The 18,144-nt window shown below is 31.8% G+C and overlaps 1 protein-coding gene across 1 annotated transcript in view; it reads right to left on the bottom strand.

Moving 5' to 3' along the window:
• LOC130447666 (activating transcription factor 3) overlaps positions 1-18,144 on the bottom strand; it is a 61,719-nt gene that overhangs the window by 3,150 nt on the left and 40,425 nt on the right. The window contains exons 2-5 of the mRNA XM_056784619.1: positions 8,859-9,044; positions 7,703-7,889; positions 7,434-7,634; positions 269-500 (exon numbers count right to left, since the gene is read on the bottom strand). Coding sequence (XP_056640597.1) covers positions 269-500; positions 7,434-7,634; positions 7,703-7,889; positions 8,859-8,911 — 673 coding nt within the window. The 5' untranslated portion in view covers positions 8,912-9,044. The remainder of the gene's footprint in view (positions 1-268; positions 501-7,433; positions 7,635-7,702; positions 7,890-8,858; positions 9,045-18,144) is intronic.

The following is an 18,144-nucleotide window of genomic DNA, read 5'->3' as shown; positions in this document are numbered from 1 at the left end:
TATAATTTTGATTAGATATGTTTTCAGTGCGTTTCGGAGTCCGTTTTACGCAGAAAAATAAGTTTTTCGGTCCATAAAATCGAATCAAACTCTAATATAAACCAAATACGATAAAACTTCCGTACAAAAGCAAAATATTCACACGTCTCAACACTCGTCGTTTGCGTATGAGAATTTTGAATCGTAGGATGACGTGGCGTGGCGTGGCGTGGATAAACACCGATCGAGGATGTGGTATAACGAATTTATACGAAATTCGACGACTTACCAATGTTGTGTTGACACTGCGGTCTGTGTATTGACAGCATCTCCAATAGGGTGTGTTTTTGTTGTTGGAGTTCTTGTACCTGTGCTTTGAATTCTATATTTTGGGACTCGAGGATTTCTGATTCTTGAATTAAGTTGACGGTTCTTTCTCGTTTTTTCAAACGGCATTTCGTCGCCGCTATTTTATTACGTTCTCTTCGCCTTCTGCGTCTCTCTTCGTCTTCGGGCGTCAACTTTGAATACACGAAATTAATTATTGAAAATCTTAACGTTTCAAATTTCTATAAAATTTATTGTGTTTCGTCGTTGTCACGTTTAATTTTTTTATCATAAGTAATAAAGTATTTACCAAAAATATAAAGTGACCACCTTGTATAATGAAAATAAGATTTTCAATTAAGCTTCGAGGGTATAACTATAATTGACGCGTTGCCACTTTTAATTATTTATCATACGTTATTAAGTATTTACCAAAATATAAATTGACCACCCTGTATAATGAAAATAAGATTTTCGATTTAGTTTCTAGGTTATAACTATAATTAACACGTTGCCACGTTTAATTATTTATCATACGTTATTAAGTATTTATCAAAATATACATTGACCACCCTGTATAATGCAAATAAGTTTTTTCTTTGTTATAATTTTTTCGATTCAACTTCGAGGTCACTATAATTGACACTTTGCCACGTTTAATCGTAGATAAAAGATTTACCAAAATAGACAAATTTCTCACCCTGTATAATTCAAATAAATTTTTTCTTCGTACAATTTTTTCGATTTAACTTCGAGGTTATAACTATAATTGACGCGTTGTCACGTTTAATTTTTTTATCATACGTAATAGAGTATTTACCAAAATTGATAAATTGACCACCCTGTATAATGAAAATAAGATTTTCGATTTAGTTTCTAGGTTATAACTATAATTAACACGTTGCCACGTTTAATTATTTATCATACGTTATTAAGTATTTATCAAAATATACATTGACCACCCTGTATAATGCAAATAAGTTTTTTCTTTGTTATAATTTTTTCGATTCAACTTCGAGGTCACTATAATTGACACTTTGCCACGTTTAATTTTTTTTATCGTAGATAAAAGATTTACCAAAATAGACAAATTTCTCACCCTGTATAATTCAAATAAGTTTTTTCTTCGTACAATTTTTTCGATTTAACTTCGAGGTTATAACTATAATTGACGCGTTGCCACGTTCAATTATTTATCATACGTTATTAAGTATTTATCAAAATATAAATTGACCACCCTGTATAATGAAAATAAGATTTTCAATTTGGCTTCGAGGTTATAACTATAATTGACGCGTTGCCACGTTCAATTATTTATCATACGTTATTAAGTATTTATCAAAATATAAATTGACCACCCTGTATAATGAAAATAAGATTTTCGATTTAGTTTCTAGGTTATAACTATAATTAACACGTTGCCACGTTCAATTATTTATCATACGTTATTAAGTATTTACCAAAATATAAATTGACCACCCTGTATAATGCAAATAAGTTTTTTCTTATAATTTTTTCGATTCAACTTCGAGGTCATTTAATTGACACGTTGCCACGATTAATTCTTTATCATACGTAATTACCAAAATAGATATATTGATCATCCTGTATAATTCAAATAAGTTTTTTTCTTCGTATAATTTTTTCTATTTAACTTCGAGGTTATAACTATAATTGATGCGTTGCCACGTTTAATTTTTTTATCATACGTAATAGAGTATTTACCAAAATTGACAAATTGATCACCCTGTATAATGAAAATAAGTTTTTTCTTCGTACAATTTTTTCAATTCAACTTTGAAGTTATAACTATAATTGACACGTTGCCACGACTAATTCTTTATCATACGTAATTACCAAAGTAGATATATTGATCACCCTGTATAATTCAAATAAGTTTTTTTTCCGTATAATTTCGAGGTCATAAATAGAAATGAGACGTTGCCGCGTTTAATTATCATCCTAGATGATACAAAATTTGTTCGATATAATTTCGAGGTTATACATTGAATTGAATCTTCAGATTGAATGTCTCTTAGTTAACAATAAAAAAATGAAAAATCTGCTTGGAATTTTACGAAAAAGGTTGATCATTCTTTCTGGTTGAATAATTATATAAATAATATTAGTAATTCAAAATTTGTACCAGAAATGTCAAATGTCTCATCTGGCAACCTCTTTAAGCAACAGCCGAGAACATATGAAGTGGGATGAGAAAATTTAATGGTTAATTGTTTGTATAAACAATAATTTTGATTTATATAAGAAAGTTTGTATATATAATCGATATAGTTATATTGAAAAAAGAAAACATTGCAATCAGATACTTTGACTTTTATAGTTGCTTAAGCCGTACACCACATTCCCTACATTCCTTTACAAATATAATATTTATATGCAACTGTTCAGTGTAACATCATCTGCAGTTAAGTTGTAAATAAATAAACGTTTCCGACAAAAAGTTTCATAAAAAAATGCGACTCAGTTGAAAATTTGCAATAAATGTTGGATTTCAAGGTTAGAATCGTAAAATTTAATGTCGATATACGTTTATATGTATACAGTGTTGGTATAATTAAAACTCATTTACGATAGTTGCAGTTTTTGTTTTTTCTGTGTAATTAGGAAAAAAAAACTCGTAAAACAGTACAAGGTGAGATGATACAAAGTACGATTTATAAAATAAATGAGAAATGTATAGAAACGAGAGATTACAAAAAAAAATTGGTTTAGAAATTAGTAGTAATTATTTTGTATTTAATTTGAGACTGACATTGGGCACGTGGGCGTGGCTATCGCGCTATATACCCCAGTGTTGCCAACTCTCAGAAATTTATCTCTCTAAAGCACTAAGGAATCCATAAAATCCCGAAATCTAAAAAAAATTTATTATTTGAAAAAACGATCGGTGATGAGAAAAATTATACCGAATAAGACGTAAGTAACTTTTGATAAGAATAATCGTTTAGGTACAGAAATAATTTGATTTTGTATTTATTTGAGACTGACACTAGGTACGTGGGCGTGGTAATCGCGCTATGTGTCTCGGTGTTGCCAACTCTTAAAAATATTCATATCCCTAAAGTCCTAATTATTTATAAAATAAATATTTTTAAATGAATAAAACATTAAAAACCGGGGAAACGAATCGGAAAAGTTTAAATCGAACCACCCTCGTAAAACACGATGTATTTATAACTAACTGTACGTAAAATGATAAACAAATTTCTGTATCGAACTGTAAATAATGAAAAATAAATATATTGAGATGAATGGTATTAAAGGGATTAAAAAGGTAATAAATAATCAAATTTGGATATTAAGTAAGGTAGATTTTTATCAGCTCTTCAAAATTGATAAAATCGTCCTTTAGTCAGAACAATTTAAGTTTGTATAGTAATTTTTTCAACAAGAAGCAACTGTCACGGAATTTTAAAGTTGGTACTTCGTAAACGTCATACGGATTTGACAATGACATTGACATCTGTGTGTTTATGAACCGTTTATTAATGAAATGGTTCAGAATTAAATCAAGAATCGAGAAAAAAAAATTTTGTTATTCGACAAAAGTAAAATCTTGTCATTAACTGGCCGGGGTCCAACCGATCGGTATCATTTTGAAATCCAATATGTTTTGATGCATCTGCCAAAAAGCAGTCGATTTCTCTCGCCGTTGTAGTTATTGTACTTTGGCAAACATTTTAGTTTATACATTTACTATACGACCGTCATAAAAACATACTTTTATTTTTTTGTCTTTTTCTCGAATTTTAAACAAGTGGGACTTCGATTTATTTTCGCCGAAACGTACGCCCGGGGAATATATCATCTGTCATTGTTTATTATCATCAGTATATGTCAAACGAAAATAGTTTTAATTGATACAGGACGTCTCCGATAGCACATTTTTGGCAAGGTAACTTGAAATAATTTAGTTATTTGACAAGCCCGTCGACAGGTCGATGATGTTTTATATATTATGTTTATTACAAAATATACGCGAGATCTAATCGAAATAATATTTAATTTTCAAGGTTATCGTATAAATAGAGGCTAATTTTGTTATTTTCCCTTTTAAATGAAAGATTTTTTGAAAAAAAATGATTATTTCGTTATATTCTTTGACTTTTTTTCGCACTGGTTACGTCGTTAAACAGTTCCCTCCAATTTCGTCTCCCAGGGCTCCCCATTTCCTCCAATTTCTATCTATTTCGTTCCATATTGAGTTTATCTGTTGCAAATCGCTTCCAACGAATCTTCTTCATCTCGTTTTTGGTCCCATTGAACCTTCCAAGGATGCTCCATCGAAATCAAAAGTATTTTCGATATTTCCTCGGTGGGTATCATCATCATCGTGGTCATACGACTCCCAGTGGAGCAGGAAACACCCTTAGATGTTTCAGGGATAAGTCGTTTTGTTATTTCCCTCCAATTTCGTCTCTCAGGGCTCCCCATTTACTCCAATTCCCTTAAACACTTTCCACATTAAGTTTATCTGTTGCAAATCGCTTCCAACGAATCTTCTTCATGTCGTTTTTGGTCTTATTGAACCTTCCAAGGATGCTCCATCGAAATCAAAAGTATTTTCGATATTTCCTCGGTGGGTATCATCATCATCGTGGTCATACGACTCCCAGTGGAGCAGGAAACACCCTTAGATGTTTCAGGGATAAGTCGTTTTGTTATTTCCCTCCAATTTCGTCTCCCAGGGCTCCCCATTTCCTCCAATTTCTATCTATTTCGTTCCATATTGAGATTATCTATTGTAAATCGCTTCCAATGAATCTTCTTCATCTCGTTTTTGGTCCCATTGAACCTTCCAAGGATGCTCCATCGAAATCAAAAGTATTTTCGAGATTCCCTCGGTGGGTATCATCATCATCGTGGTCATACGACTCCCAGTGGAGCAGGAAACACCCATAGATGTTTCAGGGATAAGTCGTTTTGTTATTTCCCTCCAATTTCGTCTCCCAGGGCTACCCATTTCCTCCAATTTCTATCTATTTCGTTCCATATTGAGATTATCTATTGCAAATCGCTTCCAATGAATCTTCTTCATCTCGTTTTTGGTCTTATTGAACCTTCCAAGGATGCTCCATCGAAATCAAAAGTATTTTCCACATTCCCTCGGTGGGTATCATCATCATCGTGGTCATACGACTCCCAGTGGAGCAGGAAACACCCTTAGATGTTTCAGGGATAAGTCGTTTTGTTATTTCCCTCCAATTTCGTCTCCCAGGGCTCCCCATTTCCTCCAATTTCTATCTATTTCGTTCCATATTGAGATTATCTATTGCAAATCGCTTCCAATGAATCTTCTTCATCTCGTTTTTGGTCCCATTGAACCTTCCAAGGATGCTCCATCGAAATTAAAAGTATTTTCTAGATTCCCTCGGTGGGTATCATCATCATCGTGGTCATACGACTCCCAGTGGAGCAGGAAACACCCTTAGATGTTTCAGGGATAAGTCGTTTTGTTATTTCCCTCCAATTTCGTCTCCCAGGGCTCCCCATTTCCTCCAATTTCTATCTATTTCGTTCCATATTGAGATTATCTATTGTAAATCGCTTCCAATGAATCTTCTTCATCTCGTTTTTGGTCCCATTGAACCTTCCAAGGATGCTCCATCGAAATCAAAAGTATTTTCGAGATTCCCTCGGTGGGTATCATCATCATCGTGGTCATACGACTCCCAGTGGAGCAGGAAACACCCATAGATGTTTCAGGGATAAGTCGTTTTGTTATTTCCCTCCAATTTCGTCTCCCAGGGCTCCCCATTTCCTCCAATTTCTATCTATTTCGTTCCATATTGAGATTATCTATTGTAAATCGCTTCCAATGAATCTTCTTCATCTCGTTTTTGGTCCCATTGAACCTTCCAAGGATGCTCCATCGAAATCAAAAGTATTTTCGAGATTCCCTCGGTGGGTATCATCATCATCGTGGTCATACGACTCCCAGTGGAGCAGGAAACACCCATAGATGTTTCAGGGATAAGTCGTTTTGTTATTTCCCTCCAATTTCGTCTCCCAGGGCTACCCATTTCCTCCAATTTCTATCTATTTCGTTCCATATTGAGTTTATCTGTTGCAAATCGCTTCCAACGAATCTTCTTCATGTCGTTTTTGGTCTCTTTGGACCTTCCAAGGATGCTCCATCGAAATTAAAAGTATTTTCGAGATTCCCTCGGTGGGTATCATCACCGTCGTGGTCATACGACTCCCAGTGGAGCAGGAAACACCCTTAGATGTTTCAGGGATAAGTCGTTTTGTTATTTCCCTCCAATTTCGTCCCTCAGGGCTCCCCATTTACTCCAATTCCCTTAAACACTTTCCACATTAAGTTTATCTGTTGCAAATCGCTTCCAACGAATCTTCTTCATGTCGTTTTTGGTCTCTTTGGACCTTCCAAGGATGCTCCATCGAAATCAAAAGTATTTTCGATATTTCCTCGGTGGGTATCATCACCGTCGTGGTCATACGACTCCCAGTGGAGCAGGAAACACCCTTAGATGTTTCAGGGATAAGTCGTTTTGTTATTTCCCTCCAATTTCGTCTCCCAGGGCTCCCCATTTCCTCCAATTTCTATCTATTTCGTTCCATATTGAGATTATCTATTGTAAATCGCTTCCAATGAATCTTCTTCATCTCGTTTTTGGTCCCATTGAACCTTCCAAGGATGCTCCATCGAAATCAAAAGTATTTTCGAGATTCCCTCGGTGGGTATCATCATCATCGTGGTCATACGACTCCCAGTGGAGCAGGAAACACCCATAGATGTTTCAGGGATAAGTCGTTTTGTTATTTCCCTCCAATTTCGTCTCCCAGGGCTACCCATTTCCTCCAATTTCTATCTATTTCGTTCCATATTGAGTTTATCTGTTGCAAATCGCTTCCAACGAATCTTCTTCATGTCGTTTTTGGTCTCTTTGGACCTTCCAAGGATGCTCCATCGAAATTAAAAGTATTTTCGATATTTCCTCGGTGGGTATCATCATCATCGTGGTCATACGACTCCCAGTGGAGCAGGAAAGTCGTTTTGTACCCAGGGCTCTAATTTTTTCAATCCCGATCATTCAATTGACTCATTTTAAACAAAAAACGTTTGTTAATCAAAATATACTTACTCCGCTTTCCGTTTTGACTTTGTCCTCTTCGGATTCGCTGTATTCGTTCTTCTTTATCTTCTTCGCTTTGTCCAAATCCAGAAGATCTTCTCCGTCGCTTTGATGTTTTCGTTTTTGTTCGATCGTAAGTTTGAGTCCCGCTTTGATTAATTGGGAACAGGTATGTTGAACACTCGGCGGATTCGTTGTGGGAGATTCCACCTTCGAAAAAAAAAAAAAAAAAAGATTTTTCTCAACGTCGGCCTGTCGTCCGAGTCCTTTATTCTTACCTGACTGCTGCTCGAGCTGTTGGAGTCGCTGCTGGAATTGAACGGTCCGTAAGAAGGTCCACTGGCTGAGGATTTCTTCGAGATGGAATCGTTGAAAGGGTAGTTGTCCAGGGGATTGGTCATGGCGATTAGGGAATTGAGAATTTCCGGTGTGCGCGGAGTGGAATTGGCGCTCTCCACCAGGAGGCTGAACGTAGAAAACAAATTTTTTATTTAAACATTTTCTACGGCAAAATTTTTGCTATAATAAATTATCAATTTTCATTAAAAAAAAAGCTTTATATATCCCATTTTTCAAAATCTACCCTGTTTGTGTGTGCTGTTTATTCTTTATGGGTAAAAAAACACCCCTTATTACAAAAAATTGAAAAAATCGTATTATTAATTAAAAAAAATTATTTGTACATCTCGGAACACCCTCGTACAAATTTATGATTAATTCTACATATGCAACCCCATTAAATCATCCCTTAAAAACGGCAAATTGCAAAATAAACTAAAAAAATTCGTTATTATATTTTCAATTACTGTTCAACCCTCTCAAAAACCACCCTTTATGATTAAAAATTCGAGTAGGACAAAAAAAAAACATTCAAAACACTATACGTTTCTAATATAGATAGAAAATTGAAAAATATTCGGTTGTAAACAAGTTTTACACGTTTTTTACGATTTTGCCGTAACTACCGGCAACATCGCATTGAAATTTTGCACGAATACGTTTTGGAAGTTGATACATCCAATGGATTTGATTTTATGTCTGACTCTCATAGAGGGCGCTAGTTATACGGTTCGTAATTCACTTCGAGTTATTGAAACACCCTGTATACTAAAATATTTGAGCTTTTGAGCGAATACTCCAAAACAACGTATAGTTAGTTTTTTGGTAAAAATTACTTCATTTTTTTTTTTGGGGTAATTTTTTAAATTTTCATTTTCAAAATAACTTATTATGTTTTCAAGGTCATTAAATAAATGAAATTCTTCGTAAACTTCGTAAACTTAAATTTAGACACCTTAATAGGTAAAAATTAGACGAAATATGTAATTTTAGTGTTTGTAGTATTTTTTCCTTGTTTACAATTTTTTTATATCGATTTATTTTTATTTCAAACATTCACCTAGTTGTTGAAAAACGTGTGAAATGTATTCTTACCTGTTGACGGCATTTTGGGCCGACGTTGCCAAGTCTACGTTCAAATTATACATAATATCACTACTTTTCTTTAAAATTAAAATCACAATTAACTAGACTTGACTCTAGCGGCACTTATTTTTATTATTCACAGTCAGTTACGTAGTTTCACAGGGCGTTGAAAGATGACGTTTGGATGAAGGAAATCTAGAACAAAAACGAACGTCAATTAATAATTGTTATGAATTTACTATCAACATATAGAAAATACTACATTGATAAGAGATAAAAACAATTTTTATCTAAATAAACGATAAAATAAGTCCAATTGAGTACCTCCCAAACGAAGAAAAATCATATAGTTCATATATATGAAAGATAAAGACAACGACATATGGGAACCCAAACTACCAATAGCGTAAGAAACAACACCGACATATCATTATCTTTCTCCCTCTATTCTATCCTGATTGGTTCGCCATTACGTCGAAGTTTAGAGTAGTGGGAACGGCAAAGAAATTAGAAGCTACTAGAGAGAGATAGAAAGTGTTAAACTGATGTTTTTTTTGACATGACACTCTATCTTTAATAGTTTCTCTATGATTCCAACTAGCTTGAAATTGACGTAACCAATTGAGGTAAAAAAAGAAGAAGAAGACGAGGTAAAAAAGACAGGTAGTCAGAACAAAACAAAAATACGGATTTACAATTTATATTAAGAGTGATGGACTGTTTGAAAGACCGTTTGAAGCTTGACCGAGCATTTAAAACGATAATTACGAGGGTTGTACATAAAATAAAGTTGGCTTCCTTTTTTATTTGACGTGACGTAATACTTAAAAAAATGACAAATCGAATGAATATGAACGATAATTCGTTTCATAAAGTGCCGGTACTTTTCAAAGCGAAATAATCTAATCTTCGCAATACCCGAGTTATATTTATAACAACGTAGATTTTCCCAATATTCGACGGACCCTTTTAATTTAATTAGTTATTTGAATTCATAGGTCGCGGCGAAAATAAAAAAATTCCAATTTATGAAAAAGTATGCGCATAATATCATATTTGTTTATAATAAAACCACAAACAAAGTAGCCGGATGGATAAATAATAAGCGAGAATGACGGGATTGAAGACATTACCGGCATTTAGAAAATATACGAGGGTTATACCAATAATATTAGAATGCGATCCGTTTTCTGGGTTGTATTTAGTAAAATCAAACTTTCGTTTGGTTTTATAAACTATTTATTATAGAAAAAACCGTTATCTACCTTTAGAGACTGTCTATTATAGAAAGAATTTGATGTTTTGTAGTTTTATATTGAAATTTGATATGGTGGATGTATTATGTGTGAGAAAATTGAGTAAATAATCATCAAACGTCTATTTTTTCACACATATTGTAATCAGATTGTGCGTTAGTCTCATTTTTTTTCAGTAATATCACGTCCTCAGGGCTGGTTAGCCACCAAAAGTGATCAGCGGTCGCTGGATGATTGTCCAGTGGGGTCCTCTTGCACCGTAGTTTGTTTTTTTCCATTTTATAGTTAAAATCGTGTCCGTATATCGAAAATTATTGTCGCAATGGAAAATAAGCGAGGGAAATGAGGCGGGGCTACACCCGTAACTCTCTGGAGGGTTCGTAGCAAAGTTTAGACGAGACTGTACGACCTTCCAACAAGTTTTTGACAATAAAATAAAACAATTGACTGAAAAGAAAACAAATACCGATCCATCTGCGACATATTTTGATTAAATTGCGTTTTTCTTAACGAATTTTCATTTAATTTCCTTTTTTTAATTAGTTGATAAAACGATAAATAACATTAGTATGTCAACAACAAATTTTCTTGAACTAGTTCAAGTCTATAAACGGCTTTAGTATTCGTCGTAAAAATTCAAGCCGTCGTAAATAATTTGTAAACTATTTCAATAACTAAATGATATATAACAAGTTTGCCCTCCATTCTTTGACATTCGCGTAAATTATTATTGTAAAATATTTTCTTAAACAATGCTACAAAAACGAGAATATGGTGTTTACATTTTCAAAGTTAAGCTAATTTAACAGCTTTTAGTGTTTCGAGTCGTAAAAAAAACTTGCGGTATTATAAAATAATATACAACCACTGTTAGTCCAGCGGTCGGACCGACAAAACAACTACCAGTTTTATTTTATAACAATATTCATTATTTCTAAAAAAAATCGCATTATCTTTTTGACTACCCTGTATAATATGCGTAATTTATTCCGCGCCAACTTCGTATATGCCTTTTTGGGTAATTTTATACTTTTGTTTTTCGGTTCTAGAAAATCGAAAAATCATCCGATTTCGATTAATTTTTTTTTAGAATATTTGTTTTTTCGGAACATTTATGAAAAAAATTATGGGGATAAAAAAAATTTAAACTTATATTGGTTTTGAGGTTTTAAATGTTCATTAAAATGCACTTATTCATGTATAATTGTCGATAACTTTTTTCCAAATAATCAAATAAAGTTGTTTTTTTTCATAATCTACACAAAAAAACCAACAAATTGAAAAAAAAAAATTTAACAAAAATTGATTTATCACGTTTTTACAATTAAAAATAATAACAATTTCTGTTAAAAGTCATAAAATCATATAAAATCTTCAAGTGAGATATTTACCATATTTTTTTCATAAATCCGCCATGGAAACAAATATTTTAAAAAAAAATTCATTGAAATCGGATGATTTTTCGACTTTCTAAAGTCAAAAAACGAGGGGACCGCGAAAATATAAAATGCTGCGGTTTGGCACGACGAGAATTCTTTCAACGGTCTCTAAATAAATAAAAAAATGAATAAACAAACAATTTTAAATTTTTGTTTTCTCAAAATGTTCGTTTTTTTTATAAATTAACAAAAAAAATTTATGAACTGCGTTTGATCTTAATAAAAAAGTTATAAAATCTTCTAGTGAGATATTTCATATATTTTTTCATATAAATTTGGCGTGAAAAAGAAAATTTAAAAAAAAAATTATCGAAATCGGATGATTTTTCGATTTTCTAGAACCAAAAAAAACGAGGGGGTCGCGAAAGTATAAAATGCTGCGGTTTGGCACGACGAGAATACTTTCGACAGTCTCTAAATAAATGAAAAAATGAATAAATAAACATTTTTCAATTTTTTTTTCTCGAAATGTTCCTTTTTTTGTATAAATTAACAAAAAAAATTTATGAACTGCGTTTGATCTTAATAAAAAAGTTATAAAATCTTCTAGTGAGATATTTCATATATTTTTTCATATAAATTTGGCGTGAAAAAGAAAATTTAAAAAAAAAATTATCGAAATCGGATGATTTTTCGATTTTCTAGAACCAAAAAAACGAGGGGACCGCGAAAGTATAAAATGCTGCGGTTTGGCACGACGAGAATACTTTCGACAGTCTCTAAATAAATGAAAAAATGAATAAATAAACATTTTTCAATTTTTTTTTCTCGAAATGTTCCTTTTTTTGTATAAATTAACAAAAAAAATTTATGAACTGCGTTTGATCTTAATAAAAAAGTTATAAAATCTTCTAGTGAGATATTTCATATATTTTTTCATATAAATTTGGCGTGAAAAAGAAAATTTAAAAAAAAAATTATCGAAATCGGATGATTTTTCGATTTTCTAGAACCAAAAAAAACGAGGGGGTCGCGAAAGTATAAAATGCTGCGGTTTGGCACGACGAGAATACTTTCGACAGTCTCTAAATAAATGAAAAAATGAATAAATAAACATTTTTCAATTTTTTTTTCTCGAAATGTTCCTTTTTTTGTATAAATTAACAAAAAAAATTTATGAACTGCGTTTGATGCTTAATAAAAAAGTTATAAAATCTTCTAGTGAGATATTTCATATATTTTTTCATATAAATTTGGCGTGAAAAAGAAGATTTAAAAAAAATTACCGAAATCGGATGATTTTTCAATTTTCTAGAACCAAAAAAAACGAGGGGGTCGCGAAAGTATAAAATGCTGCGGTTTGGCACGACGAGAATTCTTTCAACGGTCTCTAAATAAATGAAAAAATGAATAAATAAACAATTTTCAATTTTTTTTTCTCGAAATGTTCCTTTTTTTGTATAAATTAACAAAAAAAATTTATGAACTGCGTTTGATGCTTAATAAAAAAGTTATAAAATCTTCTAGTGAGATATTTCATATATTTTTCATATAAATTTGGCGTGAAAAAGAAGATTTAAAAAAAAAATTATCGAAATCGGATGATTTTTCGATTTTCTAGAACCAAAAAAACGAGGGGACCGCGAAAGTATAAAATGCTGCGGTTTGGCACGACGAGAATACTTTCGACAGTCTCTAAATAAATGAAAAAATGAATAAATAAACATTTTTCAATTTTTTTTTCTCGAAATGTTCCTTTTTTTGTATAAATTAACAAAAAAAATTTATGAACTGCGTTTGATGCTTAATAAAAAAGTTATAAAATCTTCTAGTGAGATATTTCATATATTTTTCATATAAATTTGGCGTGAAAAAGAAGATTTAAAAAAAAAATTATCGAAATCGGATGATTTTTCGATTTTCTAGAACCAAAAAAACGAGGGGACCGCGAAAGTATAAAATGCTGCGGTTTGGCACGACGAGAATACTTTCGACAGTCTCTAAATAAATGAAAAAATGAATAAATAAACATTTTTCAATTTTTTTTTCTCGAAATGTTCCTTTTTTTGTATAAATTAACAAAAAAAATTTATGAACTGCGTTTGATGCTTAATAAAAAAGTTATAAAATCTTCTAGTGAGATATTTCATATATTTTTCATATAAATTTGGCGTGAAAAAGAAGATTTAAAAAAAAAATTATCGAAATCGGATGATTTTTCGATTTTCTAGAACCAAAAAAACGAGGGGACCGCGAAAGTATAAAATGCTGCGGTTTGGCACGACGAGAATACTTTCGACAGTCTCTAAATAAATGAAAAAATGAATAAATAAACATTTTTCAATTTTTTTTTCTCGAAATGTTCCTTTTTTTGTATAAATTAACAAAAAAAATTTATGAACTGCGTTTGATGCTTAATAAAAAAGTTATAAAATCTTCTAGTGAGATATTTCATATATTTTTCATATAAATTTGGCGTGAAAAAGAAGATTTAAAAAAAAAATTATCGAAATCGGATGATTTTTCGATTTTCTAGAACCAAAAAAACGAGGGGACCGCGAAAGTATAAAATGCTGCGGTTTGGCACGACGAGAATACTTTCGACAGTCTCTAAATAAATGAAAAAATGAATAAATAAACATTTTTCAATTTTTTTTTCTCGAAATGTTCCTTTTTTTGTATAAATTAACAAAAAAAATTTATGAACTGCGTTTGATGCTTAATAAAAAAGTTATAAAATCTTCTAGTGAGATATTTCATATATTTTTTCATATAAATTTGGCGTGAAAAAGAAAATTTAAAAAAAAAATTATCGAAATCGGATGATTTTTCGATTTTCTAGAACCAAAAAAACGAGGGGACCGCGAAAGTATAAAATGCTGCGGTTTGGCACGACGAGAATACTTTCGACAGTCTCTAAATAAATGAAAAAATGAATAAATAAACATTTTTCAATTTTTTTTTCTCGAAATGTTCCTTTTTTTGTATAAATTAACAAAAAAAATTTATGAACTGCGTTTGATGCTTAATAAAAAAGTTATAAAATCTTCTAGTGAGATATTTCATATATTTTTTCATATAAATTTGGCGTGAAAAAGAAGATTTAAAAAAAATTACCGAAATCGGATGATTTTTCAATTTTCTAGAACCAAAAAAAACGAGGGGGTCGCGAAAGTATAAAATGCTGCGGTTTGGCACGACGAGAATTCTTTCAACGGTCTCTAAATAAATGAAAAAATGAATAAATAAACATTTTTCAATTTTTTTTTCTCGAAATGTTCCTTTTTTTGTATAAATTAACAAAAAAAATTTATGAACTGCGTTTGATGCTTAATAAAAAAGTTATAAAATCTTCTAGTGAGATATTTCATATATTTTTCATATAAATTTGGCGTGAAAAAGAAAATTTAAAAAAAAAATTATCGAAATCGGATGATTTTTCGATTTTCTAGAACCAAAAAAACGAGGGGACCGCGAAAGTATAAAATGCTGCGGTTTGGCACGACGAGAATACTTTCGACAGTCTCTAAATAAATGAAAAAATGAATAAATAAACATTTTTCAATTTTTTTTTCTCGAAATGTTCCTTTTTTTGTATAAATTAACAAAAAAAATTTATGAACTGCGTTTGATCTTAATAAAAAAGTTATAAAATCTTCAAGTGAGATATTTACCATATTTTTTTCTTAAATCCGCCGTGGAAACAAATATTTTTTAAAAAAATTATCGAAATCGGATGATTTTTCGATTTTCTAGAACCAAAAAAACGAGGGGGTCGCGAAAATATAAAATTCTGCGGTTTGGCACGACGAAAATTCTTTCAACGGTCTCTAAAATTTTCCCCGGCTTAACTAGTCCCGTAGAATTAATTATTTGGTATCATCTCTTTCAAAATCGTGCCCTTGATTATCAATATCGGTAAAACTTTCGCATGATACAAAGTGGATGGTGTTTGGTATGTAGGTTGGGTTCGAGTTGTGGACTCTTAAACATGCCATTTTAAATAGCATAACATCTGAAAAGAAACTGCTTGAGATGAGAGACAAATAGAACGAGCCTAACCTAACCTAACTTGAGACCTAACCTAAAAAAGTCACAATAGAACAAGTTTGTCCAATTTTGGCACATTTTTGAAACTCTTAATCACTCGTATCATTTGTGAACTTACAAAAATAGTGAATCATCATTACAGACTGAAGTTTTTACAAAAAAAAACGATGCCAGCAGATGGATTTGCATCCTTTGGATCCGGTTCTCCATTTTTAGTCCGTTTGTTTTTTTGTTTCGGTATGACAGCTTGTCAAAGACACATAGTTTTGTGTTGTCAGTTTTTTTTTCGAACCCAGTTTTACCAATTGAAAATATATACGTCAAACGTCAAAAAATTTTTCCTTTACACATTTTTTGTATTTTCACAACAATTTAGAACGGGCTCCCGAACTATTTCTGTTGTGAATGCTACACGAATTGTGTGCCCAATTTGAGCCTCCAGTTTTCTTTTGCAAATAGTCAGAGGCGTACTCAGTATAATTTTTATAACTTTTATAACTATATTTGGTTTTGTTTTTATAATAAATTATCTATGTTGTATACGAGGTTGGTTGAAACTAATGAAAAACTGGCAGTTCCAAAAAACTTTTGATTGAAAAATAACTGGAGGTCTTTCAGAGGAATAATTTGATGGATATTCATTGACAGCGAATAATTTTTTCGGTATTCAAAGTGGATTAACATGAAAAATAGTTTATGAAACTATTAAATTGTATCTATGGAAAAATAGACGAAGCAGATGTTAGTTTCAAGGATAATTCAGAATGTTTTATACCATCGGCATCGGTGTTTTAATAATTATTATAAACCTCGTTACAGCTGGGATATATGTTGGTGAGCCGAACGAACGATTTATAGCAGATGGTTTCAAAAATTAGTGGCTTGAATACAACGTTCGATATTTTTTTAGATCATTATTTTACCAAAAATGCGAGAAAATTATTAAATTTGTATAGGCGTACACCATCCATTTGGAAAGTCCTTGGTCCATAATAACCGACAACGTAGAAGTTCATATGGAGCACGAAATTTAAGAACTAATAGTTTTTTTTTTGAAAAATCGAAAGAAACAGTTAAAAAACTAACGACTACAATAATAAATTTATTGGAATTTGCTTTTTACTGGAGGATGAATGGAAAAGATTTTTCGAGGTTTAATGGAAAATCATGGGTTTGTTTGAAAAATCGTCAGGGATGAACTAATGGAAATATCGATTTGAAATTCTGAAGGGGGAGTCTTAAAGGGTTTTTCTACCAGGAAAAAAATCAGGAAGTTTCTGTGAAACACAATATTGGAGGTACGAGACTTCAAACTTGTTCAAAGTTTAATGGAAAAACATACGTTCGTTTAAAAAATCGCCAAGGCTCAACTAATGGAAATATCGATCTGAAATTCCGAAGGGGTAGTCTTAAAGGGTTTTTCTACAAGGAAAAAAATCAGGAAGTTTCTGCGAAACACGATATTGAAGATACGAACTTGTTCAAGGTTTAATGGAAAAACATACGTGCGTTTAAAAAATCGTCAAGATTGAATTAATGGAAAAATCGATCTGAAATTCCGAAGGGGTAGTCTTAAAGGGTTGTTCTACAAGGAAAAAAATCAGGAAGTTTCTGTGAAACACGATATTGGAGGTACGAGATCTCAAACTTGTTCAAGGTTTAATGAAAAACATACGTTCGTTTAAAAAATCGTCAAGATTGAATTAATGGAAATATCGATCTGAAATTCCGAAGGGGTAGTCTTAAAGGGTTTTTCTACAAGGAAAAAAATCAGGAAGTTTCTTTGAAACACGATATTGGAGGTACGAGACTTCAAACTTGTTCAAGGTTTAATGGAAAAACATACGTTCGTTTAAAAAATCGCCAAGGATGAATTAATGGAAATATCGATTTGAAATTCTGAAGGGGGAGTCTTAAAGGGTTTTTCTACCAGGAAAAAAATCAGGAAGTTTCTGTGAAACACAATATTGGAGGTACGAGACTTCAAACTTGTTCAAAGTTTAATGGAAAAACATACGTTCGTTTAAAAAATCGCCAAGGCTCAACTAATGGAAATATCGATCTGAAATTCCGAAGGGGTAGTCTTAAAGGGTTTTTCTACAAGGAAAAAAATCAGGAAGTTTCTGCGAAACACGATATTGAAGATACGAACTTGTTCAAGGTTTAATGGAAAAACATACGTGCGTTTAAAAAATCGTCAAGATTGAATTAATGGAAAAATCGATCTGAAATTCCGAAGGGGTAGTCTTAAAGGGTTGTTCTACAAGGAAAAAAATCAGGAAGTTTCTGTGAAACACGATATTGGAGGTACGAGATCTCAAACTTGTTCAAGGTTTAATGGAAAAACATACGTTCGTTTAAAAAATCGCCAAGGATGAATTAATGGAAAAATCGATCTGAAATTCCGAAGAGGTAGTCTTAAAGGGTTTTTCTACAAGGAAAAAAATCAGGAAGTTTCTGCGAAACACGATATTGAAGATACGAACTTGTTCAAGGTTTAATGGAAAAACATACGTGCGTTTAAAAAATCGTCAAGATTGAATTAATGGAAAAATCGATCTGAAATTCCGAAGGGGTAGTCTTAAAGGGTTGTTCTACAAGGAAAAAAAT

This window comes from Diorhabda sublineata, chromosome 8 (assembly GCF_026230105.1).
Source record: "Diorhabda sublineata isolate icDioSubl1.1 chromosome 8, icDioSubl1.1, whole genome shotgun sequence".
Classification (NCBI taxonomy): domain Eukaryota; kingdom Metazoa; phylum Arthropoda; class Insecta; order Coleoptera; family Chrysomelidae; genus Diorhabda; species Diorhabda sublineata.
Note: the sequence above shows the minus strand (reverse complement) of the source record. Positions and strands in the feature narration are given on the sequence as shown.